General features: G+C 51.4%; 1 protein-coding gene across 1 annotated transcript in view; it reads left to right on the top strand.

Moving 5' to 3' along the window:
• LOC132574814 (UPF0598 protein CG30010-like) overlaps positions 1-19,421 on the top strand; it is a 21,974-nt gene extending 2,553 nt beyond the window's left edge. Inside the window, exons 2-3 of the mRNA XM_060243047.1 lie at positions 1,464-1,574; positions 18,450-19,421. Coding sequence (XP_060099030.1) covers positions 1,464-1,574; positions 18,450-18,898 — 560 coding nt within the window. The 3' untranslated portion in view covers positions 18,899-19,421. The remainder of the gene's footprint in view (positions 1-1,463; positions 1,575-18,449) is intronic.
• Positions 19,422-27,787: the final 8,366 nt, after the last annotated feature.

Raw genomic sequence — 27,787 nt, 5'->3', positions numbered from 1 at the left:
AAGTTGGCACTTGGGTTTATTGCAAGCTCTGGTACCTGTATCCATGCTCAGATGAAATGTTTGCATTGTTGTGGGTGAGGAGTTGTTTGAGATTAGGGGAGATCTGTGATTCTGAATGTATCATATTTTTAAGAACCTAAGAGAGAAGCCATGTTGGATCAGGCCAGTGGCCCATCCAGTCTAACACTCTGTGTCACACAGTGGCCAATTTATGTGTGTGTGTGCATATATGTGGCAGCAAAGTTGGCACTTGGGTTTATTGCAAGCTTTGGTACCAGTGTCCGTGCTCAGATGAGATGTTGTGTTGCTGTGGGTGAGGAGTTGTTTGAGCTTAGGGGAGTTCTGTGATGCTGAATGTACTATATTTTTAAGAACATAAGAGAGAAGCCATGTTGGATCAGGCCAATGGCCCCCTCCAGTCCAACACTCTGTGTCACACATAAGAACATAAGAGAAGCCATGTTGGATCAGGCCAGTGGCCCCTACAGTCCAACACTCTGTGTCACACATAAGAACATAAGAGAAGGGCATGTTGGATCAGGGCCAGTGACCCATCCAGTCCAACACTCTGTGTCACACATAAGAACATAAGAGAAGCCCTGTTGGATCAGGCCAGTGGCCCCTCCAGTCCAACACTCTGTGTCACATAAGAACATAAGAGAAGGCATGTTGGATCAGGCCAGTGGCCTGTCCAGTCCATCACTCTGTGTCACACAGTAGCCAATATATGTGTGTGTGTATACACACACACACATATATATACATACACACACACACACACTGTGGCAGCAAAGTTGGCACTTGGGTTTATTGCAAGCTCTGGTACCGGTGTCCGTGCTCAGACAAGATGTTGTGTTGTTGTGGGTGAGGAGTTGTTTGAGATTAGGGGCGTTCTGTGATGCTGAATGTACCATATTTTTTCCTTGGGGGGAGCAGTTATATCAGCGTATGCAGCAGCTCCATCAGGCACCTGTTTGAGAACATGGTAGAAGCTACATAGATCTACTCATAGAATCACAGAGTTGGAAGGGACCTCCATGGTAATCTAGCCTAACTCCCTGCACACTGCAAGAAATTCACAAATGCCTTCCCCCCCCCCCCCCCACCACCACCACATGCCCCCAGTGACCCCTGCTCCATTCCCAGAAGACGGCAAAAAACCAACAACCCTACATTCTGGGCATTCATTCGACTCAAACGCACAACCATTTTTAAAAAAATGTTAGACTTTGGCTGTCAATTTTCATGGGTATGTTTCTTTGCCGTTGCATGGCGCTTTGAGCCCAGCTACCACAGCCAAGGCAGCGTATAAAGATTCCATGTTCCATGGGGCTGTATGCACCAGGGCTGGACTTTGGCTGCTCTTGAACAGCAGAGCTTGCAAGTTTTGGAGCTGCATTCACGCAACTCTCCCGTGCTTGTCTTCCCTCCCTGTTTGACTTTTTTTCCCCTCCTTCCTTTAGCGCTGAAGAAGGACCGCCAACTCATCCTCTCTTTCTCTTTCTCCCTTCCCCACACTTTGCAGCTTTTCCTGGATGACGCCAAGGTCAAGAACTTCATCACCTGCTTCAAAGGTAATGTCTTCTCTGTGCCCCACGGTGCCCTCCCCGACCTTCCATCAGCTGCTCCCTTCGTAAACCAGAAAAGGGAGATGGTTGCAGGGGCAGAGACGGTCAACTGAAGTTAGGGAGGTATGACTTTGATGATGCTTGCACTCTAGCTGAGGGGGATAGCAGGTAGATTGCGGCCTACCACATGCAGAGCAGTCAAGCTCTGTACCCAGGGCCAGGAGGCAACATCAAAGGAAGGGCTTCACTTCCGTTCTCTGTTGGCCCACCAGAGGAACTGGTTGGCCACTGTGTGAGACAGAAGGCTGGACTAGATGGACCTTCATTGGTCTGATCCAGCAATGCTCTTAGGTGCTTATGAATGGCTCAGCCTCTCTGCCCTGTTGTTGGCCCTCCAGAAGAACTGGTTGCCACTGTGTGAGACAGGAGGCTGGACTAGATGGACCTTCATTGGTCTGATCCAGAAATGCTCTTAGGTGCTTATGAATGGCTCATCCTCTTTGCCCTGTTAGATAGATAGATAGATAGATAGATAGATAGATAGATAGATAGATAGATAGATAGATAGATAGATAGATAGATAGATAGATAGATAGATAGATAGATAGATAGATAGATGAATTTATTGTCATTGTTCTCAACAAAAAGAGAGCAACGAAATGAGGTGCTCTTCCACAAACATACCAACACATCAAACACACATATTCATAAACCATTTAAATACATCTAAAACCATTAAACCATTTAAACCATTAAAACCATTTAAATACATCTAAAACGGATAAAACATTCATAAAACCATTAAAACCATTTAAACCATTAAATAAACATTCATAAAACCATTAAACATTCATAAAACCATTTAAAACCATTAAAACCATTTAAACCATTAAAAACCATTTAAACCATTAAAACCATTTAAACCATTAAATACATCTGTTGGCCCTCCAGAAGAACTGGTTGGCCACTGTGTTGAGACAGGAGGCTGGACTAGATGGACCCTCCCTGGTCTGACCCAGCAGGACTCTTCTGATGTTCTAATGAAGGCCTTGGCCTCTCTGCCCTGTTGTTGGTCCTCCAGAGGAACTGATTGGCCATTAGATGAGACAGTGTGCTGGAGAAGATGGACCCTCACTGGGTCTGACCCAGCTGGCTCTTCTGATGTTCTTATGAAAGTCTTGGCCTCTGTGCTCTGTTGTTGGCCCTCCAGAGGAACTGGTTGGCCACTGTGTGAGACAGGATGCTGGCCTAGATGGACCCTCACTGGTCAGACCCAGAGGGCTCTTCTGAGGTTCTTCTCAGGGGAAGGCCTCGGCCTCTCTGCCCTGTTGATGGCCCTCCAGAGGAACTGGTTGGCACTGTGTGAGACAGGATGCTGGACTAGATGGAGCTTCACTGGTTTGATCCAGCAGTCTCTTCTGATGTTCTTCTCAGGGGAAGGCCTCGACCTCTCTGCCCTGTTGTTGGCCCTCCAGAGGAAGAAGAAGAATTGCAGATTTATACCCCGCCCTTCTCTCTGAATCAGAGACTCAGAGTGGCTTACAATCTCCTTTATCTTCTCCCCCCACAACAGACACCCTGTCAGGTGGGCGATGCTGAGAGGGCTCTCACAGCAGCTGCCCTTTCGAGGACAACCTCTGCCAGAGCTATGGCTGACCCAAGGCCATTCCAGCAGCTGCAAATGGAGGAGTGGGGAATCAAACCCGTTTCTCCCAGATAAGAGTCCACACACTTAACCGCTACACCTAACAGGAACTGGTTGGCCATTGCATGAAACAGGAGGCTGGACTAGATGGACCACTAGTCTGATCCATCAGGGCTCTTTTTGTGTTCATAACTTTGGCCCAGGTCTCTCGTTCCTGGGAAGCATCTTTTTCTTGCAGGTTATGCAAGGTCAGGCAGACAGTGCTGAGCAGACGGGGGCTGCTGAACTCTCGAGTGTGTTCTAAATGAAATCCCCCCTCCCACCTCTGGTGCGAATTTGAGGAGATGCTCCTAAGCCGCAGCATGATCCTGAAAATCCCTTCTTCGGCGCTCTTATCTTCTTCCGCGACTGCACTTATCCCTTCCCATGTGCCGGTATTAAGACTTGCCGCCCTGATCTTTAATTGGGGGCTTTAAAATCCAGGCCGGCTCCCCATCAGGTGTGGTCTGCATCAAGTAATTAAAGTAGCAGCATTTTAGGGTGAACGCAGAGTGCCTGGAACGGCTGCTTGGAAAGGCTTAGCAGGGAGCCGGCGGGGCGGGGTGTAGCCGCAGGTAAGCTAGAAAGGTCTTCTGCTAGCCGGGCCCGTAGCCCCTCTGCCCAAACTCCCCTTCCAATTATATGGCCCCTCCTTTTACTGCCCCGCTCTCCCCGCAGCTGCCATTGCTCTCCCCATCTCCCCTCTCCCCCACCGCTCTTGCGGCCCCCCCGCTCTATCCGCGGCCCCTGATCTCCCTCCACTTGCAGCTGCCTGGAATGGCCTTGGGTCAGCCATAGCCCTCACATAGTCCTTGAAAGGGCAGCTTCTGTGTGCCAGTTTGGTGTAGTGGTCAAGTGTGCGGACTCTTATCTGGGAGAACCGGGGTTTGATTCCCCACTCCTCCACTTGCACCTGCTGGAATGGCCTTGGGTCAGCCAGAGTTCTCTTTTCTGGGAGAACCGGGTTTGATTCCCCACTCCTCCACTTTCAGCTGCTGGAATGGCGTTGGGTCAGCCAGAGCTCTCTCATCTGGGAGAAGCGGGTTTGATTCCCCACTCCTCCACTTGCACCTGCTGGAATGGCCTTGGGTCAGCCAGAGCTCTCTTCTCTGGGAGAACTGGGTTTGATTCCCCACTGCTCCACTTGCAGCTGCTGGAATGGCCTTGGGTCAGCCAGAGCTCTGGCAGAGGTTGTCCTTGAAAGGGCAGCTGCTGTAAGAGCCCTCTCAGCCCCACCCACCTCACCCTTACCTGCAGCTACACACCTGTTGTGGGGGAGGGAGATAAAGGAGATTGTGAGCTGCTCTGAGACTCTTTTTTTTAAGAAAAAAGAATTTTATATTGTAAATTCTGTAGTTACATTCCAACTTCTTCCTTACAATCCGTTTTATATCCTATTTCATAATTCGATTCATGTAATAAAAATAATATTTTACCAAAATTTGAACAACTATGAAAACCTCAACAGTTATTAAAACAGAGAGTAAAGGTGGATTACATCATAAATTTATACATTAATTGATATTCTTACATTCTAACCAATCTCTTTTCGTTTATCTCAGCTCTATATTCATTTGTTACTCTTTTTAATCCACTACTTTCCTCATCTTTTACTCTATTTTGTATCCAAACGTATAGCTTCTCCCATTTTTTATTAGCCAATAATGTTGACTTCCCATTAAGTATCACCATACGTATATCAGCTTCTGCAGCTTGTAAGACCTTATCTATTAATTCTCCCAAACTTGGGATTTTCCCTTGTCTCCAATATTTTGCGTATAACATTCTTGCGGCTGTGAGGATGTGAATGATCAAATATGCTTCGTCTTTAACCACCTCTTTCCTCACCATAGATAACAATATAACTTCAGGCTTGAACTGAATTCAGATTTTCAACATTCCTTGCAAGAATTCATAGACTCTAACCCAAAAAAGATAAAATGTACCCATTTTTTCTCCGCATTTCCAACATTTCTGCCAGAGCTCTGGCTGACCCAAGGCCATTCCAGCAGCTGCAAGTGGGGGGAGATCAGGGGCCGCCAGAGTAATGGCAGCGGATAGAGCGGGGGCCGCAAGAGCGGTGGGGAGAGGGGAGATGGAGAGGGACGGGTGGCTCAGTGGTAGAGCATCTGCTTGGGAAGCAGGAGGTCCCAGGTTCAGTCCCCGGCATCTCCAAAAAGGGTCCAGGCAAATAGGTGTGAAAAACCTCAGCTGGAGACCCTGGAGAGCCGCTGCCGGTCTGAGGAGACAAGACTGACTTTAGGGAGGGGCGGTGGCTCTGTGGTAGAGCATCTGCTTGGTAAGCAGGAGGTCCCAGGTTCAATCCTTGGGCATCTCCAAAAAAGGATCCAGGCAAGTAGGTGTGTAAAACCTCAGCTTGAGACCCTGGAGAGCCGCTGCCAGTCTGAGTAGACAATACTGACTTTAGGGAGGGGCAGTGGCTCAGTGGTAGAGCATCTGCTTGGTAAGCAGGGAGGGTCCCAGGTTCATCCCCGGCATCTCCAACTAAAAAAAGGGTCCAGGCAAATAGGTGTGAAAAACCTCAGCTGGAGACCCTGGAGAGCTGCTGCCAGTCTGAGTAGACAAGACTGACTTTGATGGACCCAGAGTCTGATTCAGTAGAAGGCAGCTTCAGATGTTCATGGGGAGGGACGATGGCTCAGTGTGTAGAGCATCTGCTTGGTAAGCAGAAGGTCCAAGGTTCAATCCCCGGTATCTCCAACTAAAAGAATCCAGGCAAGTAGGCATGAAAAACCTCAGCTTGAGACCCTGGAGAGCCGCTGCCAGTCTGAGTAGACAAGACTGACTTTGGTGGACCAAGGGTCTGATTCAGTATAAGGCAGCTTCATATGTTCACATGTCCATATGTCCGTTTTGGGATAGACCTGGATTAATTTTAAGTAATTGGACTGGTGTGATGTACCCGCTCTGAGACACTTGAGTGGAGGGCGGAATATAAATCCAACGTCGTTGTCGTCGTCTTCTCCATCGCTCTGTTGGTTCCCGCCCTCCTCTGCAGCACCTCCCCTCCCCTCTCCCTCCCTCCCACCCACCCACCTGGTAAAGCAGGGTGTCCCCAACCCCTGGCCCGTGGACCAGTACCGGTCCGTGGCCGCAGAGTGAGGCAGACACCGCACTGCCCCTTTCGCCCCTGCCTGTATCCCAGGTGGGACAAAGAGGCACGGAAGAAGAAGAAGAAGAAGAAGATGGTGATGGTGATGATGAATTTATATCCCACCCTCCACTCCGAAAGAGTCTCAGAGCGGGCTCACAATCTCCATTACCTTCCTCCCCCACCACAGACACCCTGTGAGGTGGGGTGGGGCTGAGAGGGCTCTCACAGCAGCTGCCCCTTTCAAGGACAACCTCTGCCAGAGCTATGGCTGACCCAAGGCTATTCCAGCAGCTGCAAGTGGAGGAGTGGGGAATCAAACCCGGTTCTCCCAGATAAGAGTCCACACACTTAACCACTACACCAAACTGGCTCTCCAGAGACAGCGCAGCCTCACTCCAAAGCACCCCCTCTTTCATTTGAACAGATCCCGGGGGAGCGGAAGGGATAGCGCGGCAGTGACCTTTGCCTACCTCTCATTTGAAGGACCCCCATGGAGGGCAGGGACGGGCAGCCAAAAACCCCAGCCACCCCCCATCCTCACCCGTCCGTGGAAAAATCGTCTTCCACAAAAGGCGGGTGCCTGGTGTCGAAAAGGTTGGGGGCCACTGTGGTAAAGCGCCGGTTCCCGGGGCTCTTTGAAGGAGGACCCCCCCACCGATCAGCTGATGGACGGGAAAAGCGCGCTGAGGCCGGGACCTCCTGTGCGGGGTTTTCCACCGCTCTCGCGGCACGTTCAGCACTGGGGCACTGGTAGCAGAAAGAACCAGCTGGTCCTTCCCGCATCCTGCACCCCAGCACTGAATGTGCTGTGAGAGCGCCATCAATCAGCTGATCAGTGGGGGGGGTCCTTGAAAGAGCCCCGGGAGCTGCCAAATCGGCGGTGGGAGAGAGTGGGGGGGGGGCCACCAGAGTGGGGCGACCCCTCCACCTAAAATTTTATTCCCTGCCCCTCTCCCCCTAAATTTTTCCGGCTACGGCCCTGCCGCTAGCCCTCTTTCTTTCCCCGGAAGCCTAGATGGTAACTGGAGGGGTTGGAGCCACTTCCCTGGGAGGAAAGGCTGAAGAATGTGGGGGCTTTTCGTTTTAGAAAAGAGACAACTAAGAAGGGAGACCATGGAAAAGGAAGGTCCCCTGTGCAAGCACCAGTCGTATCCGACTCCGGGGGTGGTGACGTTGCTTTCACAATGCTTTTTAAGGGGTAGTTTGCCGTTGCCTTCCCCAGTCATCTGGACTTTCCCCCCAGCAGGCTGGGGGGCTCATTTTACTGATCTCTGAAGGATGGAAGGCTGAGTCAACCTCGAGCCCGCTATCTGAAAACCCCAGCTTCCGCCTGGGATCAAACTCAGGTCATGAGCAGAGCTTAGGACTGCGGTATTGCAGCTTTAATACACTGTGCCACGGGGCTCTTTAAGGTAAAAGTAGTCCCCTGTGCAAGCACCAGTCGTTTCTGACTCTGGGGTGAAGTTGCTTTCACAACGTTTTCACAGCAGACTTTTTTTTTACAGGGTGGTTTGCCATTGCCTTCCCCAGTCATCTGCACTTTCCCCCCAGCAAGCTGGGGACTCTTTTGAATGACCTCTTTTGAATGACCTCTTAGTATGCTATTACTAACCATGGGAATAAAGGTTTGCATTTCAAACGAAAGGGACAGTTTCTAACCGCAAGGGAGGAATTTCTCGCTTGGCACCAACAAGCGCCTGGAGCCTTTGAAGCTGGTATGCCCCAAGGTAACCAGCGGGTTCCTTCCTTGGGAAAGAGATAAGGGAAGTCTGGGAACAGGCAACTGTCTCTCAGGGTGTGAGAATGGTTTTATTGTTATGCTTTCATGTCCTCTACAAAATACCAGGCACGGCCTTGGAAGGTATCAAACTCAATCTGCTTCTATCCCGGACCACTAGTTCTCAAATAAATGGATTAATTTTGAAACAAAATGGTTCGTTTTCATTTGAAGTTCCAAAGTCTGACATGATGTAGCCAATTCTCCAAGAGCTTAGGTTTATTGCAAGCTCTGGTACCAGTGTCCGAGCTCAGATGAGATGTTCTGTTGTTGTGGGTGAGGAGTTGTTTGAGATTAGGGGAGTTCTGTGATGCTGAATGTACCATATTTTTCCTTGGGGAGAGCAGTTATATCAGCGTATGCAGCAGCTCCATCAGGCACCTGTTTGAGAACATGGTAGAAGCTACATAGATCTACTCATAGAATCACAGAGTTGGAAGGGTCCCCCATGGTAATCTAGTCTAACTCCCTGCACACTGCAGGAAATTCACAAATACCTTCCCCCCCCCCCCCCCACCACCACATGCCCCCAGTGACCCCTGCTCCATTCCCAGAAGACGGCAAAAAAAAACAACAACCCTGCATTCTGGGCATTCATTCGACTCAAACGCACAAACCATTTTTTTAAAAAATGTTAGACTTTGGCTGTTAATTTTCATGGGTATGTTTCTTTTGCTGTTGGCACGACGCTTTGAGCCCAGCTACCACAGCAAGGCAGCGTATAAAGATTCCATGTTCCATTGGGCTGTATGCACCAGGGCTGGTCTTTGGCTGCTCTTGAACAGCAGCAGCAGCAGTAGAAGATGAAGATATTGGATTTATATCCCTCCACTCCGAAGAGTCTCAGAGTGGCTCACAATCTCCTTTACCTTCCTCCCCCACAACAGGACACCCTGTGAGGTAGATGAAGATACTGGATTTATATCCCGCCCTCCACTCCCAAGAGTCTCAGAGCGGCTCACAATCTCCTTTACCTTCCTCCCCCCACAAACAGACACCCTGTGAGGTAGATGAAGATACTGGATTTATATCCCGCACTCCACTCCGAAGAGTCTCAGAGTGGCTCACAATATCCTTTCCCTTCCTCCCCAACAACAGACACCACCTGTGAGGTAGATGAAGATACTGGATTTATATCCCGCCCTCCACGCCGAAGAGTCTCAGAGCGGCTCACAATCTCCTTTCCCTTCTTCCCCCACAACAGACACACCCTGTGAGGTAGATGAAGATATTGGATTTATATCCCGCCCTCCACTCCGAAGAGTCTCAGAGCGGCTCACAATCTCCTTTCCCTTCCTCCCCCACAACAGACACCCTGTGAGGTGCGTGGGGCTGAGAGGGCTCTCCCAGCAGCTGCCCTTTCAAGGACAACCTCTGCCAGAGCTCTGGCTGACCCAAGGCCGTTCCAGCAGCTGCAAGTGGAGGAGTGGGGAATCAGACCCGTCTCTCCCAGATAAGAGAGCTCTGGCTGACCCGAGGCCATTCCAGCAGGTGCAAGTGGAGGAGTTGGGAATCAAACCCAGTTCTCCCCAGATAAGAGTCCGCATACTTAACCACTGCACCAGACCGGCTCTCTAAAAGGACCAGGCAGCTAATGATGGGGGAAAACTTCTGCCTAAGACACCCAGGAGAGCCGCTGCAATCTGAGTAGGCAGTACTGACTGTGACATGTCAGTGGCCTGATTCAATATAAGGCAGCTTCATGTACGTGAGAGCGCCAATTCGGTGTAATGGTTCAGTGTGCGGACTCTTATCTGGGAGAACCGGGTTTGATTCCCCACTCCTCCACTTAACAACTGCTGGAATGGCCTTGGGTCAGCCATAGCTCTCTCATGAGTGGTTCTTGAAAGGGCAGTTTCTTGTCAGAGCTCTCTCAGCCCCCCCCCCACCTCACAGGGTTGTCTGTTGTGGGGGGAAGAAGGGAAAGGAGATTGTAGCCGCTCTGGGGCTCTGTCCTTGAAAGGGCAGCTTCTCGGAGAGCTCTCCCAGCCCCACCTGCCTCACAAGGGTGGTCTGTTGTGGGGGAGGAAGGGAAAGGAGATTGTAGGCCGCTCTGGGGCTCTGTCCTTGAAAGGGCAGCTGCTGTGAGAGCTCTCCCAGCCCCACCCGCCTCACAGGGTGTCTGTTGTGGGGGGAAGACAATAAAAGAGACTGTGAGCTGCTCTGAGATTCAGAGTGAAGGGCGGGATACCAATCCAATATCATCATCTTCGTGTTTGGGGCTGGACTCCTATTCCAGTTTGGGCACAGTTCCAAAATCACCCTGCTGCCGTACAAGACAAGTTCTGTTGGCACTGGAAGGTCCCCGAGCCGATTTCACGCTTGCGTTACGGTTCGTACTTAACAGAAGGATCAATCCATGTTTCAGAGTTCTTTTAAGGTCAGGAGCAGCCCCTTGAGGTTGTCTGTTCTGGCTCCGAGCGCCTCGTGCAGCTGGGAAAGACCCTGCCAATCGGTGGCGTGTCAGTCTCTGGACCGTTTGCCTGTCGCCCGCTTGCTGACGTGCCCCCGCCTCTTTCCCGGGAGTCACTCGCACCCGCCGCATGCGTCAGCGGCCCCGTCCAAGCGGCACTGCAGAGGGACGCTGTCCTTGCATCCCAGCCGTGCCGTGAAGGAAGGGTGCCACGTACCACCTCCATCCCTCTCGCATCTGATGCGCCCTGTTACAGCCCTGGCCTGGTGCCAGGAAGGGGGAATGCCACAAGCCGTTTGTCTCGCTCAGAACCGTTTTGGAAGGGTGTCCGGTCAAATTGTGCTCTGGGTGAGCCCAGCAGAGCCTGTTCTGTCTTAAATCCCCAGCATCAATTTCCTCCTCGTAAAAAGAAGATGGAAAACGCAGGCAGTTTGGGGTAGTGGTTAAGTGTGCGGACTCTTATCTGGGAGACCTGAGTTGGATTCCCCACTCCTCCACTTGCACCTGCTGGAATGGCCTTGGGTCAGCCAGAGCTCTCTTATCTGGGAGAACCAGGTTTGATTCCCCACTCCTCCACTTGCACCTGTTAGCATGGCCTTCGGTCAGCCAGAGCTCTCTTATCTGGGAGAACCGGGTTTGATGCCCCACTCCTCCACTTGCACCTGCTGGAATGGCCTTGGGTCAGCCAGAGCTCTCTTATCTGGGAGAACCAGGTTTGATTCCCCACTCCTCCACTTGCACCCGCTGGAATGGCCTTGGGTCAGCCAGAGCTCTCTTATCTGGGAGAACCGGGTTGGATTCCCCACTCCTCCACTTGCACCTGCTGGAATGGCCTTGGGTCAGCCAGAGCTCTGGCAGAGGTTGTCCTTGAAAGGGCAGGTGCTGTGAGAGCCCTCTCAGCCCCACCCACCTCACATGGTGTCTGTTGTGGGGGAGGAAGATGAAGGAGATTGTGAGCCACTCTGAGTGTCTGATTCAGAGAGAAGGTCGGGGTATAAAGCTTCAGCCTTTTTCTTCCTCCTCTTCTTCCTCCTCTTCCTCTTTTCCTCTTCCTCTTTTTCTTCCTCTTCTTCTTTCTCTTCATCTTCTTCCTGTTCTTCCTCTTCTTCTTCTTCAGGTTCTTTTTCCTCTCCTTTCATTTCTTCGTCATCTTCTTCCTCTTCTCTTCTTTTTCTTCCTCTTCTTCTTCTTCCGCCCTCCTCTTCTTCTATCTTCCTCCTTTTCCTCTTCCTCTTTTTTCCTCTTCTTCTTCCTCTTCTTCTCTCTCTTCTTCTTATTGTTCTTCCTCTTCTCCCTCTTCCTCTTCTTCTTCTTCTTCTTCCTGTTCTTCCTCTTCTTCTTCCTCTTTTTCTTCTTCCTGTTCTTCCTCTTCTCCCTCTCCCTCTTCTTCTTCTTCCTGTTCTTCCTCTTCTTCTTCCTCTTCTCCCTCTCCCTCTTCTTCTTCTTCCTCTTCTCCCTCGTCTTCTTTCTCTTCTTCTTTCTCTTCCTCTTCTCCCTCTTCCTCTTCTTCTTCTTCTTCCTCTTCTTCTCCCTCCCCCCCCCCCAGCAGACATTTTCCTTGTCTCCTGTTCTGCCACCTTCTAATTCAAAGATGATCCAAGCCCTGGCATTCCATTCCCAGTTTGCACAAGGTTTTACCTGGTTAACTGGCTTTATAGCTTTAACCAGCAGTGTCCTTTCCCTTCTCCGTTGCCTCCCTCTCCAGACTTCGCAGGGCTCCCAGCAGAAGCAAACCTGATGCCAGGAGCATCTTAATTTCCTCTCCCCAATTACCCCGCTGCTGCTGTGCTATTAATAACTTGCGTTCGTTTCTGGCTCGTGCCTTTGCAGGCTAGTAAATACCGCCGAGGGAAGCAGGGGGTGGGGAGCTGCATCTCTCAAACCCAGTTGCCAGGGCCTGGTACCAAAAGTAGTAAATCAAGATGGTGTGCCATGGAAGTCGTAACTGCGTGGCTCAGAAAAAACAATCCCGGTCAATAAGACGTTATTCACAAAATTTCTCTGCAGCTACTAGCTGTGGGTAACTGAGGGCAACCTCCCCATTCAGAGACCATCCATCTTTGAATACTACTGTTGAGAGGCAACATCGAGGGAAGGCCTCGGCCCTCTGTGCCCTGTTGTTGGCACTCCAGACACTGGGTGTGAAACAGGATGCTGGACTAAATGGACCGCTGGTGTAGTCCAGCAGAGCTCTTCTATGGTCTTACGAAGGCCTTGGCCTCTATGCCCTGTTGCTGGACCTCCAGAAGAACTTGTTGGCCGTTGCGTGAGACAGGAGGCTGGACTAGATGGACCCTCACTGGTCTGACCCAGCAGGGCTCTTCTGAGGTTCTTCTCGGGAAGGCCTCAGCCTCTCTGCCCTGTTGTTGGCCCTCCAGAGAAACTGGCTAGCCACTGTGTGAGACAAGAAGCTGGAATGGATGGACCTTCACTGCTCTAACCCAGCAGTGCTCTTCTGATGTCCTTCTCAGGAGAAGGCCTCCGCCTCTCTGTTGTTGGCCCTCCAGAGGAACTAGTTGGCCACTGTGTGAGACAAGAGGCTGGATGGACCTTCACTGCTCTAACCCAACAGGGCTCTTTTGATGTTCTTCTCAGAGGAAGGCCTCCACCTCTCTGCCCTGTTGTTGGCCCTCCAGAGGAACTGGCTAGCCACTGTTTGAGACAAGAGGCTGGACTGGATGGACCTTCACTGCTCTAACCCAGCAGGGCTCTTCTGATGTTCTTCTCAGAGGAAGGCCTCTGCCTCTCTGCCCTGTTGTTGGCTCTTCAGAGGAACTGGTTGGCCACTGTGTGAGACAGGATGCTAAACTAGATGGACCCTCGCTGGTCTGATCCAGCAGGGCTCTTCTGATGTTCTTATGAAGGCCTTGGCCTCTAAGGCCTCTTGTTGGACCTCCAGAAGAACCTGTTGGCCACTGTGTGAGACAGGATGCTGGACTAGATGGACCACTGGTGTAGTCCAGCAGAGCTCTTCTATGATCTTACAAAGGCCTTGGCCTCTAAGCCCTGTTGCTGGACCTCCAGAAGAACTTGTTGGCCATTGTGTGAGCTAGGAGGCTGGGACTAGATGGACCCTCACTGGATCTGATCCAGCAGGGCTCTTCTGATGTTCTTATGAAGGCCTCGGCCTCTAAGGCCTCTTGTTGGACCTCCAGAAGAACCTGTTGGCCACCGTGTGAGACAGGATGCTAGATTAGATGGACCCTCACTGGTCTGATCCAGCAGGGCTCTTCTGATGTTCTTATGAAGGCCTCGGCCTCTACGGCCTCTTGTTGGACCTCCAGAAAGAACCTGCTGGCTACTGTGCAAGACAGGATGCTGGACTAGATGAATCCTCACTGGTCTGATCCAGCAGAGCTCTTCTGATGTTTTTGTCACTCTCTTTACATTCTGCTAGTTGAAGTTAGTTTTCCACAAGTCTTCAATAATCTGTTAAGATCCCACAAATGGCTGGTGTTTGGGGGCAATGCTTATTTGAGAGCTGTGAAGGCAAGGGGGCTCCCAGTCAGGGTGTACCTGGCGAGAGAGCCACATATGTTCGCGTTTGTTGGTGCTTTCCTGCACCGGGGTCTGCACTTGCACCAGGTAAGCACATGAAGCTGCCCTGAGTCAGGGCTCTTGATAACAAACAGACGGAGAGGAGAGGAGTCAGGCACTGGGGGATGTGTTGGTAGTGGTAAGGGGGCCTCAAGGAAAGGTTGAAGGAGCTGAAGATGTTTAGCTTGGAGAGGAGGCGGCTGAGAAGTGATATGATCACCATCTTCAAGTACTTGAAGGGCTGTCCTATAGAGGATGGTGTGCAATTGTTTTCTGTGGCCCCGGAAGGTCGGACCAGAACCAGTGGGTTGAAATTAAATCAAAAGAGTTTCTGGCTCAACATTAGGAAGAACTTCCTCACCGTGAGAGCGGTTCCTCAGTGGAACAGGCTTCCTCCTTGGGAGGTGGTGAGTTCTCCTTCCTTGGAGGTTTTTAAACAGAGGCTAGATGGCCATCTGACAGCAATGAAGATCCTGTGAATTTAGGGGGAGGTGTTTGTGAGATTCCTGCATTGTGCAGGGGGTTGGACTAGATGACCCTGGAGGTCCCTTCCAACTCAGGAGGTGGTGGGCTCTCCTTCCTTGGAGGTTTTTCAACAGAGGCTGGACGGCCATCTGACAGCAATGAGGATCCTGTGAATTTAGGGGGAGGGGTTTGTGAGTTTCCTGCATGGTGCTAGGGGTTGGACTAGATGACCCTGGAGATTCCTTCCATATGGTTCTACGACAGGTTCCTCAGTGGAACAGGCTTCCTCGGGAGGTGGTGGGCTCTCCTTCCTTGGAGGTTTTGAAACAGAGGCTAGATGGCCATCTGACAGCAATGAGTATCCTGTGAATTTAGGGGGAGGGGTTTGTGAGTTTCCTGCATTGTGCAGGGGGCTGGACTAGATGACCCTGGAGGTCCCTTCCAACTCAGGAGGTGGTGGGCTCTCCTTCCTTGAAGGTTTTAAAACAGAGGCTAGATGGCCATCTGACAGCAATGAGGATCCTGTGAACTTAGAGGTAGGTATTTGTGGGTTTCCTGCATTGTTCAGGGGGTTGGACTAGATGACCCTGGAGGTCCCTTCCAACTCTATGATTCCTGTGCTGTGGTGGTGGCTGCTTCCAAAGCAACATTTCTAACAATACACACAGCCAATTGGCTATCCAGTGGCCAATCAGGAGCCTTGGTTGGCAGAAGCCCCAGTTAGCCTTGCCCACTTTCAAGAAGCACTTGATGGGCACACGGTGGTGCCCACGGGCACTAGGCTGGGGACCCCTATTTTTGAGGAGCTTTGTCTCTTTCGCTTTTGTGATCCAGACTGCAGGGTCCTTGTCCCAGAAATCCCCACGTACAGAAAATGCTTGTGCAGGACAAGAGCCATTCTCATCTCCAGCTCCGACAGAGTCTCAGCCATTTGGCATATCGGGGAAACTGGGCACGTCCGCCAGCATTGTTCTCAGACTCCTGGCACCCTGGGCACAAGCCTTGAGGCCCACCTCCCAGTGCCCGGGGCTCTCTTTGCCAGCAAGCTGCAGCCCTTTCAGATCCAACTGCCTGCAGAGTCTCAGATCCCCTCGAGGCAGAATTTGTGACGCTGAACTCAAAAAGCAATTTAGTGGGAAACAGAAGCCAAAGGTAACCTTGACTGTGACTAGTGGGCTAGACTGCAAACGGCTGCATTGGTTGGCTGGAATAAGCCGATTGACTAATGTGGAAGGGGGCCCACACAGGAAGGACTCCGGTGGCCTCCTTCTAAGCCACAGACTAGCTGGCTACTGCTCTGAACAGAAGAGAAGCCATGTAGGGTCAGGCCAGTGGCCCATCCAGTCCAACACTCTGTGTCACACAGTGGCCAAAACCCAGGTGCCATCAGGAGGTCCATCAGTGGGGCCTGGACACTAGAAGCCCTCCCACAGTTCCCGCCCCCCCCCCCAGTACCAAGAAGACAGAGCATCACTGCCCCAGACGTAAGAGAAGCCATGTTGGATCAGGCCAGTGGCCTGTCCAATCCACCACTCTGTGTCACACAGTGGCCAAAACCCAGGTGCCATCAGGAGGTTCATCAGTAAGACCAGAATTCCAGAAGCCCTCTTACTCTTGCCTCCCAAGCGCCAAGAAAACAGAGCATCACTGCCCCAGACATAAGAGAAGCCATGTTGGGTCAGGCAAATGTCCCATCCAGCCCAACACTCTGTGTCACACAGTGGCCAAAAAAACCAGGTGCCATCAGGAGGTCCATCAGTGGGGCCAGGACACTAGAAGCTCTCCCACTGTTCCCCTCCCCCAAGCACCAAGAAGACAGAGCATCACTGCCCCAGACATAAGAGAAGCCATGTTGGATCAGGCAAATGGTCCATCCAGTCCAACCTTCTGTGTCACACAGTGGCCAAAACCCAGGTGCCATCAGGAGGTCCAACAGCGGGGCCAGGACACTAGAAGCCCTCCCTCTGTGCCCCCCCTCGAGTGCCAAGAATACTGAGCATCACTGCCCCAGACATAAGAACATAAGAGAAGCCATCCAACCCAACACTCTGTCACACAGTGGCCAAAACCCAGGTGCCATCAGGAGGTCCATCAGTGGGGCCAGGACACTAGAAGCCCTCCCACAGTTCCCCCCCCCCAGTACCAAGAAGACAGAGCATCACTCCCCCAGACGTAAGAGAAGCCATGTTGGATCAGGCCAGTGGCCTGTCCAATCCACCACTCTGTGTCACACAGTGGCCAAAACCCAGGTGCCATCAGGAGGTCCATCAGTGGGGCCAGGACACTAGAAGCCCTCCCACAGTCCCCCCCCCAGCACCAAGAAGACAGAGCATCACTGCCCCAGACGTAAGAACATAAGAGAAGCCATCCAACCCAACACTCTGTCACACAGTGGCCAAAAAAAACCAGGTGCCATCAGGAAGTCCAATTCTTTGCTCCACCAAGGAATTGGGAGCTGACAGCAGAACTGGCGAGCTTCCTTGCTTTCTATCGTACTTCACAAGAAATGATTGACTGCGGCACTTAGAACACCAGTTTTTCTCCCGTGCTCACCCCAAAAGGAAGGCTATTATGGCCTTGACAAGCAAGGATGAGGCACAAGCTCTGAAATAAAATGGCCCATTAGCCAACAGAAAGAAGAGCCGCAGGCCCCTAGTGCGGGGGGGGGGGAAACAGTTAAGTACCCACAAGAAGCTTGCGCTAGCAGCTAAAAAGGTGTTGCATTCTCTTTTTCTCTGATTTGCGCCTCTGTAAAGGTTGCGGGGCACCATCAGCCGCCAGAGAGAGAGCTGAAATACGCGTCGAGGGTCAGGAGACCTGTCTGTCACACAGAAGCCGAGCCCTCGGAGGGCAGCCGTACCTGCATATCAGAGCACAAGGTTGCTTTGATCTGTCTCTTAGCGTTTGGAGCCAGAAGCGCTCTAACAGCAAGGCTGGGAAAGGCAGACACGAAAGTGACTTCAGAGAGGCAAAGTGGAGGGCCTTGGGTTCTGGAGGCTGACAGACTGCCTCTGACCAAGGTCGATGCTTAGTTCTGCCTGAGAGCTCTGATTTGTGGGATTCTTTAGCTTGAGAAAAAGATGATAAGGACATAAGAGAAGCCCTGTTGGATCAGGCCAATGGCAAATCCAGTCCAACACTCTGTGTCACACATAAGAACCTAAGAGAAGCCCTGTTGGATCAGACCAATGGCCCACCCAGTCCAACACTGTGTCACACATAAGAGAAGCCCTGTTGGATCAGTCCAATGGCCCATCCAGTCCAAAACTCTGTGTCACACATAAGAGAAAGCCATATTGGATCAGTCCAATGGCCCATCCAGTCCAACACTCTGTGTCACACATAAGAACCTAAGAGAAGCTATGTTGGATCAGGCCAGTGGCCCATCCAGTCCAACACTCTGTGTCACACATAAGAGAAGTCCTGTTGGATCAGGCCAATGGCCCATCCAGTCGAACACTCTGTGTCACACATAAGAACATAAGAGAAGCCCTGTTGGATCAGGCCAATGGCCCATCCAGTCCAACACTCTGTGTCACACATAAGAACCTAAGAGAAGCCATATTGGATCAGGCCAATGGCCCATCCAGTCCAACACTCTGTGTCACACATAAGAACCTAAGAGAAGCTATGTTGGATCAGGCCAATGTCCCATCCAGTCCAAGCGTTTTAACCTTTCTTCATAGGGAAAGTGTTCCAAACCTTTAATCATTCTAGTTGCCCTTTTTCTGGACCTTTTCCAATGCTATAATATCCTTTTTGAGGTGCGGCAACCAGAACTGCACACAGTACTCAAATGAGACCGCACCATCGATTTATACAGGGGCATCATGATACTGGCTTACTTTGCTTTCAAAGGCATCAAACGTTGCTTTTTCTCCCTCCTCCAGATAAGCAGTTCCTGGCCTTCTTCTTCAAGCAACTCAGGGTTAACCAGAGCGGGCGCTACGAGGACACCTTCCCCTACCTCTCCCCCTGCGGCCGGGAGCACAACTACGTCCGCTGCGACGACCGGCCCGTCGTCTTCACCCACCTCTTGCAGGGCGCCTCCGGCGAGGAGCTTCTGTCCTACTGCGGCGGGGCAGACAGACTGACTACGCCCTTCCAGCCCGAGAGGCTGCTGATGCTCCCGGAGAACGGACGCGTCTACCACCCTGGCCCCGAAAAGGCGGGCGGCGTGGGGCTGGTGAAGTCCTCCTTGGCCTTTGAGCTGAGCCCCCACTTTGAGTACGAGCGGGGGCCCCGCCAGCCCCCCACCCATTTCCACTGGCGAGACAAGCACCACGCCCTCACCAACGAACTGCTGCCGTTCATCCGAGGCCAGGACAAGGGGGCCTAGAGGTGGATCTTGCACGGCTCCCAGCTGACTACCTGCTGCCTCAGTCGCGCGGAAACCGCGGTCACCCACCTGTGTGGCCCCCAAAGCAGTGAGAGGACCGTGCATCCCATAATTCCAGGTTTATCCAAGCAGCCAGCGGGACGCTTTCGCTCCAAGGTAGCTGTCTGACAGTCTGTTAGGATGAGGCGATTCTGAGTCCTACGGGATCCACTCAAATATTTGTGGGATTCTATGTGAGGCTTGGTGGACCTTCAGCCAGTGGAAACCACAAAGCCCATTCACAGTTGAGAACCGATGGAGCCAGGCCGTGGGGCACTGCTGAGCAGCAGCGTAGGCAGGGCACACACCCCCTGGCCTTAATCACTTGCAAGAGCGCTGGGGTATCTACCGACATGCACGCTGTCCCTTGGGACTCTCTCTTCCTTGGGCTGTCATGATTTATTGGTTTGTTTGTTTAGGAAATCTGCCCTGAAGTTCGGGTAAAATACAGTTGCAATAAACCAGTCAAGGTAAGACCGTAAAATATCGGCCTGACAGAAACCTGGCAGGAGGGGTCGATAAACCGACAGATCAAACTTGAAAAGGCTCTCTGGAAGCAAAATCCCTCACTCGGCCTCCGGCAACATCACAGAGGCATGGGGGGGGGGGGGGGCATGAGCTTTAGAGAGTATAGAGCTTTTTTTTTGTAGCAGAACTCCTTTGCGTATTGCACCACACACCCCGCCCCCCAATGTAGCCAATCCTCCTGGAGCTTAAAAAGGTAAAGGTAGTCCCCCCATGCGAGTACCAGTCCTTTCCGACTCCTGCTACCAAAAAAGGGCCCTGAGAGAGTCCATGCTCCCAAAGTGGTTTCAGAGGACAACCCTGTTAGTCTGCAATAGAAGAGCTGGATTGGAATCCATGCACACTTCAGAGGCCAACAAGATTTTTTTTGGGGGGGGGGGGTAGGACTTTTGATAGTCCAAGGTCCCTTTGCCAGAGACTGGAGTCAAATATAGCTGTTCTGAGGTTTAGATTCTGGCCCTTCTTTCCATCTGCACACTCCTCTCCTCCATTTTAAAGGTAGTCCTTTGCTGTCCAGCATGGTTCTCTGGGACTAGAGACGTTATTTTATTTCGTTACTTAAACCATTTATTCGCTGCCTTTCTATCATACGGAGCTCAAGGTGGCTTACAATATAGGTAAAATAGATATAAGAAAATATATAAAATCCATTAAAAACCCAACATTTAAAATTGCAGTTTACGACTGCTAGTAAATTATTCCAGGAAAAGGAAAGGTCTCCTGTGCAAGCACCAGTCATTTCCGACTCTGGGGTGATGTTGCTTTCACAATGTTTTCATGGCAGATTATTTATGGGGTGATTTGCCATTGCCTTCCCCAGTCATCTACGCTTCCCCCCCCCCCCCCCGCAAGCTGGGGACTCATTTTACTGACCTCGAATGAAAGGCTGAGTCAACCTCAAGCCGGCAACCTGAAAATCCAACTTCCGCCGGGGATCGAACTCAGGTCGTGAGCAGAGCTTAGGACTGCAGTACTGCAGCTTTAATACCCTGCGCCACTCGGGCCTAAATAAAGCCATCTTCAAATGCCTCCTAAAGACTGAGAAAGAGGGGGTCAGGCATAGCTCCCTGGGCAGGACATTTCATAATCATGGGGCTGCCACCAAAAAGGCCCTCTCTCTTATACCCACCAAATGAGCTTCTTTGATCGATGGGACAGGTAGGAGGTATATAACATCCACTTGGGAAATAATATCCCCTTGAGCCTCCATGAAAGAGGGAAGACAGGCCAGGCAATTGGCAAACCTGAATTCAGGTCCCCTGGGACATATTGGGGCTTTTAACTTCTTCACAAGTGATCTGGAATTTGGGGTGAGCGGTGAGGTGCCCAAGATGGCAGTTCAGGGGTGGCCAAACTGTGGCTTGCAAGCCACATGTGGCTCTTTCATACATGTGGCTCTTTCATGGCTCTTGAAGCCCCCACTGCCCCATCGGCTGGCTTGGAGAAGGAATTTCTCTCAATCACTTTGCCAAGCCAGCCGGCAGCTTGGAGAATGCATTTATGCTTAAAGTTGCTTGCTTTCTGCTTCTCTTCCTCTTCCTCTTCCCCTCCCCCATTTGTTTGCTGGCCTGCCTGCTTTCCGTCTGTCTGTCTTGAGGCTCTCAAACATCTGACATTCATGTCTTGCGGCTCGCAGTTTGTTGTTCAGTCGCACAGTCAAGTCCGACTCTTTGCGACCCCCTGGACAAAGTCACGCCAGGCCCTCCTGTCTTCCACCATCCTCCGAAGGCTGCTCAAATCCGTGTTTGTTACATCAGTAACGCTGTCCAGCCATCTCCTCTTTTGCCGTCCCCTTCTCCTTTTGCCTTCTGTCTTTCCCAGCATCAAGTCTTCTCCAGTGAGGGCTCCCTTCTCATTTGGTGGCCAAAGTAATTGTGCTTCAGCTTCAGCATCTGACCTTCCAAAGAACAGTCAGGGTTGATTTCCCTTAGGACTGACTTCTTGCAGTCCAGGTGACTCTCAAGAGCCAGTTTGGTGTAGTTAAGTGTGCAGACTTTTATCTGGGAGAACCAGGTTTGATTCCCCACTCCTCCACTTGCACCTGCTAGCATGGCCTTGGGTCAGCCATAGCTCTGGCAGAGGTTGTCCTTGAAAGGGCAGTCCCACCCACCTCACAGGGTGTCTGTTGTTTGGGAGGAAGGTAAAGGAGATTGTGAGCCGCTCTGAGACTCTGGCCTTGAAAGGGCAGCTTCTGGGAGAGCTCTCTCAGCCCCACCCACCTCACAGGGTGTCTGTTGTTGGGGAGGAAGGTAAAGGAGATTGTGAGCCGCTCTGAGACTCTGGCCTTGAAAGGGCAGCTTCTGGGAGAGCTCTCTCAGCCCCACCCACCTCACAGGGTGTCTGTTGTTGGGGAGGAAGGTAAAGGAGATTGTGAGCCGCTCTGAGACTCTTTGGCGTGGAGGGAGGCATCTAAATCCAATATCTTCATTGACCTCACAGAGTGTCTGTTGTGGGGGAGGAAGGTAAAGAAGATTGTGAGCCATTCTGAGACTCTTCGGAGTGGAGGGCGGGATATAAATCCAGTATCTTCATCTACCTCACAGGGTGTCTGTTGTGGGGGAGGAAGGTAAAGGAGATTGTGAGCCGCTCTGAGACTCTTCGGAGTGGAGGGCAGGATATAAATCCAATATCTTCATCTACCTCACAGAGTGTCTGTTATGGGGGAGGAAGGTAAAGGAGATTGTGAGCCATTCTGAGACTCTTCAGAGTGGAGGGCGGGATATAAATCCAGTATCTTCATCTACCTCACAGGGTGTCTGTTGTGTGGGGGGGGGGAGGTAAAGGAGATTCTTCCCCTTCTATTTTTCCATATCTTCCCCTTCTATTTTCCGACTCTCAAACACGTGGCATTTCTTCTACGTGGCTCTCCACCCCTGTTGCAGACAGATTATTTGGGATGATGGATCCCAAAACAGAGAGCCAAGAGCTTCAAAAGGGTCTTTTCCAAATCGGGAGAGGGAATGAAACATGACAGATGAGGTGCGTTGTGAAAAGCGCAGTGGAGGGGGGGTGTGGAAGTAATCTGAACTTTGCATTAAAACAAATAAGGTCTGAGCTGGTGGTGACTTTCCAGAAAAGGCTGGGACTGATGGCTCTCTGAAAAGTATGCAGGGTGGATAACACAAAGTCCAAGTAACTAGAAAAAGGATCGGAAAGCACACAGAAGGACTTCTTTCTACAACCCATAATTCATTTACGGGCTCTATAGGTGTCGGAGGTATTGGCAGCCGCTAATAAGGGAAAAGAAGAAGACCGCAGATTTATACCCCACCCTTCTTTCTGAATCAGAGTTTCAGAGCGGCTCACAATCTCCTGTGGAGAGCCAGTTTGGTGTAGTGGTTAAGTGTGCGGACTCTTATCTGGGAGAACCGGGTTTGATTCCCCACTCCCCCACTTGCAGCTGCTGGAATGGCCTTGGGTCAGCCAGAGCTCTCTTATCTGGGAGAATCGGGTTTGATTCCCCCACTCTTCCACTTGCACCTGCTGGAATGGCCTTGGGTCAGCCTGAGCTCTCTTATCTGGGAGAACCGGGTTTGATTCCCCACTCCCCCACTTGCACCTGCTGGAATGGCCTTGGGTAAGCCAGAGCTCTGGCAGAGGTTGTACTTGAAAGGGCAGCTGCTGTGAGAGCCCTCTCAGCCTCACTCACCTCACAGGGTGTCTGTTGTGGGGGAGGAAGGTAAAGGAGATTGTGAGCCGCTCTGAGACTCTTTGGAGTGTAGGGCGGGATATAAATTCAATTTCTTCTTCTTTATCTTCTTTCCCTAGAACAGACACCCTGTGAGGTGGTTGGGGCTGAGAGAGCTCTCCCAGAAGTTGCCCTTTCAAGGACAACTCCTACGAGAGCTACGGCTGACCCAAGGCCATTCCAGCAGCTGCAAGTGGAGGAGCAGGGAATCAAACCCCGTCCTCCCAGAGAAGAGTCCTCACACGTAACCACGACACCAAACTGGCTCTGGAGGAGCAGTTGCTCAGTGGCAGAGCCTCTGCTTGGCACGCAGAAGGTCCCACGTTCAGTCCCTGGCATCTCCAGCTGAAAGGGCAGATGACGTGAAAGACCTCCCTCCACCTGATGAGAGACCTTGGAGAGCCGCTGCCAGTCTCTGCGCAGACAGCGCTGACCTTGGTGGACCAAGGGGCTGAGTCAGCAGAAGGTGGCTTTATGTGCGCAACCCGGCCTTTTCAAAAAACAGAAATCAAGCGCATGAACGAATAATAGGTCTATCAGTGGCTATTAACCCAGAGGACTGAACGAAGCCTCCGTTTTATAGATTCATTTCAAACATTAATGTGCCACTTTTCAACCCCAAGGCAGTGAATAGCCCCAAGGCAGTGAACATCAAGGCATTACAAGATTTAAACTTTAGAATAACAGAGAGAGAGAGTATGATAAAAACTCACACCCAGCCAGGGAGGAGGGTCAGTTAGAGTTTTGCTGGGGGTTCCTCCAAAGAAAGAAAGTCTTCCTCACCTGGAGTCTTGTGTTCAGTTTTGGGCACCACATTTTAAGAAGGATATAGACAAGCTGGAAAGGGTCCAGAGGAGGGCAACGAAGATGGTGAGGGGTCTGGAGACCAAGTCCTATGAGGAACGGTTGAAGGAGCTGGGGATGTTTAGCCTGGAGAGGAGGCGGCTGAGAGGTGATACGATCACCATCTTCAAGTACTTGAAGGGCTGTCATATAGAAGATGGGGTGGAATTGTTTTCTGTGGCCCTGGAAGGTAGGACCAGAACCAATGGGGTGAAATTAAATCAAAAGAGTTTCTGGCTCAACATTAGGAAAAACTTCCTGCCCGTTAGAGCAATTCCTCAGTGGAACAGGCTTCCGCCTTAGGAGGTGGTGGGCTCTCCTTCCTTGTAGGTTTTTCAACAGAGGCTAGATGGCCGTCTGACAGCGATGAAGATCCTGTGAATTTAGAGGGAGGGGTTTGTGAGTTTCCTGCATTGTGCAGGGGGTTGGAGTAGATGACCCTAGAGGTCCCTTCCAACTCTAGGATTGCCAGCAGAAGACAAAAACAAGAGGGAGAAATCTGTTCAGAGCATGTCACTGAACACCAGTTGTGGGGAGGGGGATGGAAGGGAGTTCTGGCCTTGCTTGAGTGGGCTTCCAGGGCTCTCGGGAAGGAGGGTGACTTGATCCATGCAGTCTCCATCACACCTGCAGGCTCCTAACAGAAATGGTCTCCATGCCTTCCCCTTCAAGACCACCCCTGACAAATGGTATGCCAGGAATCCCCAGTATGGTGCATTTTCTGGTACCTTTGAAGTGGGTGAAGCCAGATAGGGCTTTTGTCCCAGCAAGGCTTCTGATTGGCTGCTGGAGATATGATTGGCTGTGTGGCCTTTTTAAAATTGTTGACAACAGCTGCCACCACAGTGCTTGAATGTGTGGCTGAAGCTAAGCTGCAGCAGCCATTTTGTGGCTGGCTAGGCCTCCTGTAGCAGCCATTTTGTTGCTGCCCCCACCACACCATGTCAGAATTCCAAAGGTACCTTTGGGATCCAAACGTTCAGGGGCCCCTGGTATAGTTTATGAGATTCCTTGCTACCTCCCCTACTGAGCACCGTGGGTTCAAGTTGGGGAAATATATATACACACCCACATATATTGGCCACTGTGCGACACAGAGTGTTGGACTGGAGGTGCCACTGGCCTGATCCAACATGGCTTCTCTTATGTGTGACACAGACTGGACTGGAGGGGCCATTGGCCTGATCCAACAGGGCTTCTCTTATGTTCTTATGTGTGAGACAGAGTGTTGGACTGGAGGAGCCATTGGCCTGATCCAACATGGCTTCTCTTATGTTCTTATGTGACACAGAGTGTTGGACTGGAGGGGCCACTGGCTTGATCCATCATGGCTTCTCTTATGTTCTTATGTGTGACTCAGAGTGTTGGACTGGAGGGGCCACTGGCCTGATCCAATATGGCTTCTCTTAGGTTCTTATGTGTGACCCAGAGTGTTGGACTGGAGGGGCCATTGGCCTGATCCAACATGGTTTCTCTTATGTTCTTATGTGTGACCCAGAGTGTTGGACTGGAGGGGCCACTGGCCTGATCCAACATGGCTTCTCTCATGTTCTTATGTGTGACCTAGAGTGTTGGACTGGAGGGGCCATTGGCCTGATCCAACATGGCTTCTCTTATGTTCTTATGTGTGACCCAGAGTATTAGACTGGAGGGGCCACTGGCTTGATCCAACATGGCTTCTCTTATGTTCTTATGTGTGACCCAGAGTGTTGGACTGGAGGGGCCATTGGCCTGATCCAACATGGCTTCTCTTATGTTCTTATGTGTGACCCAGAGTGTTGGACTGGATGGGCCACTGGCCTGATCCAACATGGCTTCTCTTAAGTTCTTATGTGTGACCCAGAGTGTTGGACTGGAGGGGCCATTGGCCTGATCCAACATGGCTTCTCTTATGTTCTTATGTGACCCAGAGTGTTGGACTGGAGGGGCCACTGGCCGATCCAACATGGCTTCTCTTATGTTCTTACGTTGTAAAGACCAAACCGTTACTGGCGTTGTCCCCACATGGAGGTACCAAAGGAGATGGTTGAAGCGAGACATGTTCAGTGCAAATGAGCACAACTGGCCCAATTCCAAATAGAAACATCTGCCTGTTTCCATGGAGATGGCACATCCCATCTTACCTTCCTCCAAGATGCTTTAAGTGCCCTTCTTCTCGGGAAGGAGGTGATCCCTCTTGACAGCTTTCGATCCGAAGCCCGACCTTTTCTGACGACTTGGAGCTGCGTTCTGCTCGTAGGCAGAACTGAAATCCTCGGTGGACTTTCTCGTCTTCATCTCGGAGCCGTCCAAAAGGGAGGTTTTTGATGGTTTTATTCAATTAATGCTTTTAGGAGATTGGGGTGGACGTCAGGCAGGGTTGGGCTGCCAACCGGAGACAACTGAGCTGCAAGATTAAAGAGCACTCGGATGTGGCATTCCCAAGGCTGGCTGGTCAACGCAGGCCCCTGTTTTTCCCATCGTTTTCAGCTGGCGAAGATTGTATTTTCGGCATTGTGGAATCTTTCCTAGTCAACCTGAGCTCCTCTCATTATAGAATCCTGGAGGAGGAGGAGGAAATTGGATTTATACTTCGCCCTTCACTCAGAGTAAGTTGGAAGGTAACTCTAAGGTCATCTAGTCCAACCTCTGCATAATGCAGGAAATTCACAACTACCTCCCCCCCCAATACCCTGATGGATTATGGCAACCCCACTTAGTTTCCAAGGCAAGTGACATGCAGAGATGGTTGGCCACTGCCTGATTTTGCAGAGCAACCCTGGACTTCCGTGGTGGCCTCTCACCCAAGGACTAAGAAGGAGAAGACCACAGATTTATACCCCGCCCTTCTCTCTGAATCAGAGTCTCAGAGCGGCTTACAATCTCCTATATCTTCTCCCCTCACAACAGACACCCTGGGAGGTGGGTGGGGCTGAGAGGGCTCTCCCAGCAGCTGCCCTTTCAAGGACAACCTCTGCTAGAGCTATGGCTAACCCAAGGCCATTCCAATAGTTGCAAGTGGAGGGGTGGGGAATCAAACCCGGTTCTCCCAGATAAGAGAGCTATGGCTGACCCAAGGCCATTCCAGCAGGTGCAAGTGGAGGAGTGGGGAATCAAACCCGGTTCTCCCAGATAAGAGAGCTCTGGCTGACCCAAGGCCATTCCAGCAGGTGCAAGTGGAGGAGTGGGGAATCAAACCCGGTTCTGCCAGATAAGAGAGCTCTGGCTGACCCAAGGCCATGCCAGCAGCTGCAAGTGGAGGAGTGGGGAATCAAACCCTGTTCTCCCAGATAAGAGAGCTCTGGCTGACCCAAGGCCATTCCAGCAGGTGCAAGTGGAGGAGTGGGGAATCAAACCCAGTTCTCCCAGAGAAGAGAGCTCTGGCTGACCCAAGGCCATTCCAGCAGGTGCAAGTGGAGGAGGGGGGAATCAAACCCGGTTCTGCCAGATAAGAGTCCGCTCGCTTAACCACTGCACCAAACTGGCTCTCAACCTTCCTTAGCTTCTGGGACCTGATGAAATCTGGGCCAGCCTGGGTCATAATTAAGTAAATGTTCACCCCACCCCTCTTCTCAAGAGTTCATGGCGGTGCCTCCTCCTGTTTTATCCTCACAACACCCCTGCAGGGTAGGTTATGCTGAGCAAGAAAGCGACTGGCCAAAGAACACCCCATGAGTTTGAGCCAAGATTTCAGCTGAGGTCTCCCAAAGACTAGTCCAGCACTCCAACCATTATGCTAAACCCAGTCTCTAACCCACCCACCCCAAATGGTGCGGTGCCTAACTTCTGCAGGATCTCACCTGCCCCTATAGCCA

This window comes from Heteronotia binoei, chromosome 7 (genome assembly GCF_032191835.1).
Source record: "Heteronotia binoei isolate CCM8104 ecotype False Entrance Well chromosome 7, APGP_CSIRO_Hbin_v1, whole genome shotgun sequence".
Taxonomy (NCBI): domain Eukaryota; kingdom Metazoa; phylum Chordata; class Lepidosauria; order Squamata; family Gekkonidae; genus Heteronotia; species Heteronotia binoei.
Note: the sequence above shows the minus strand (reverse complement) of the source record. Positions and strands in the feature narration are given on the sequence as shown.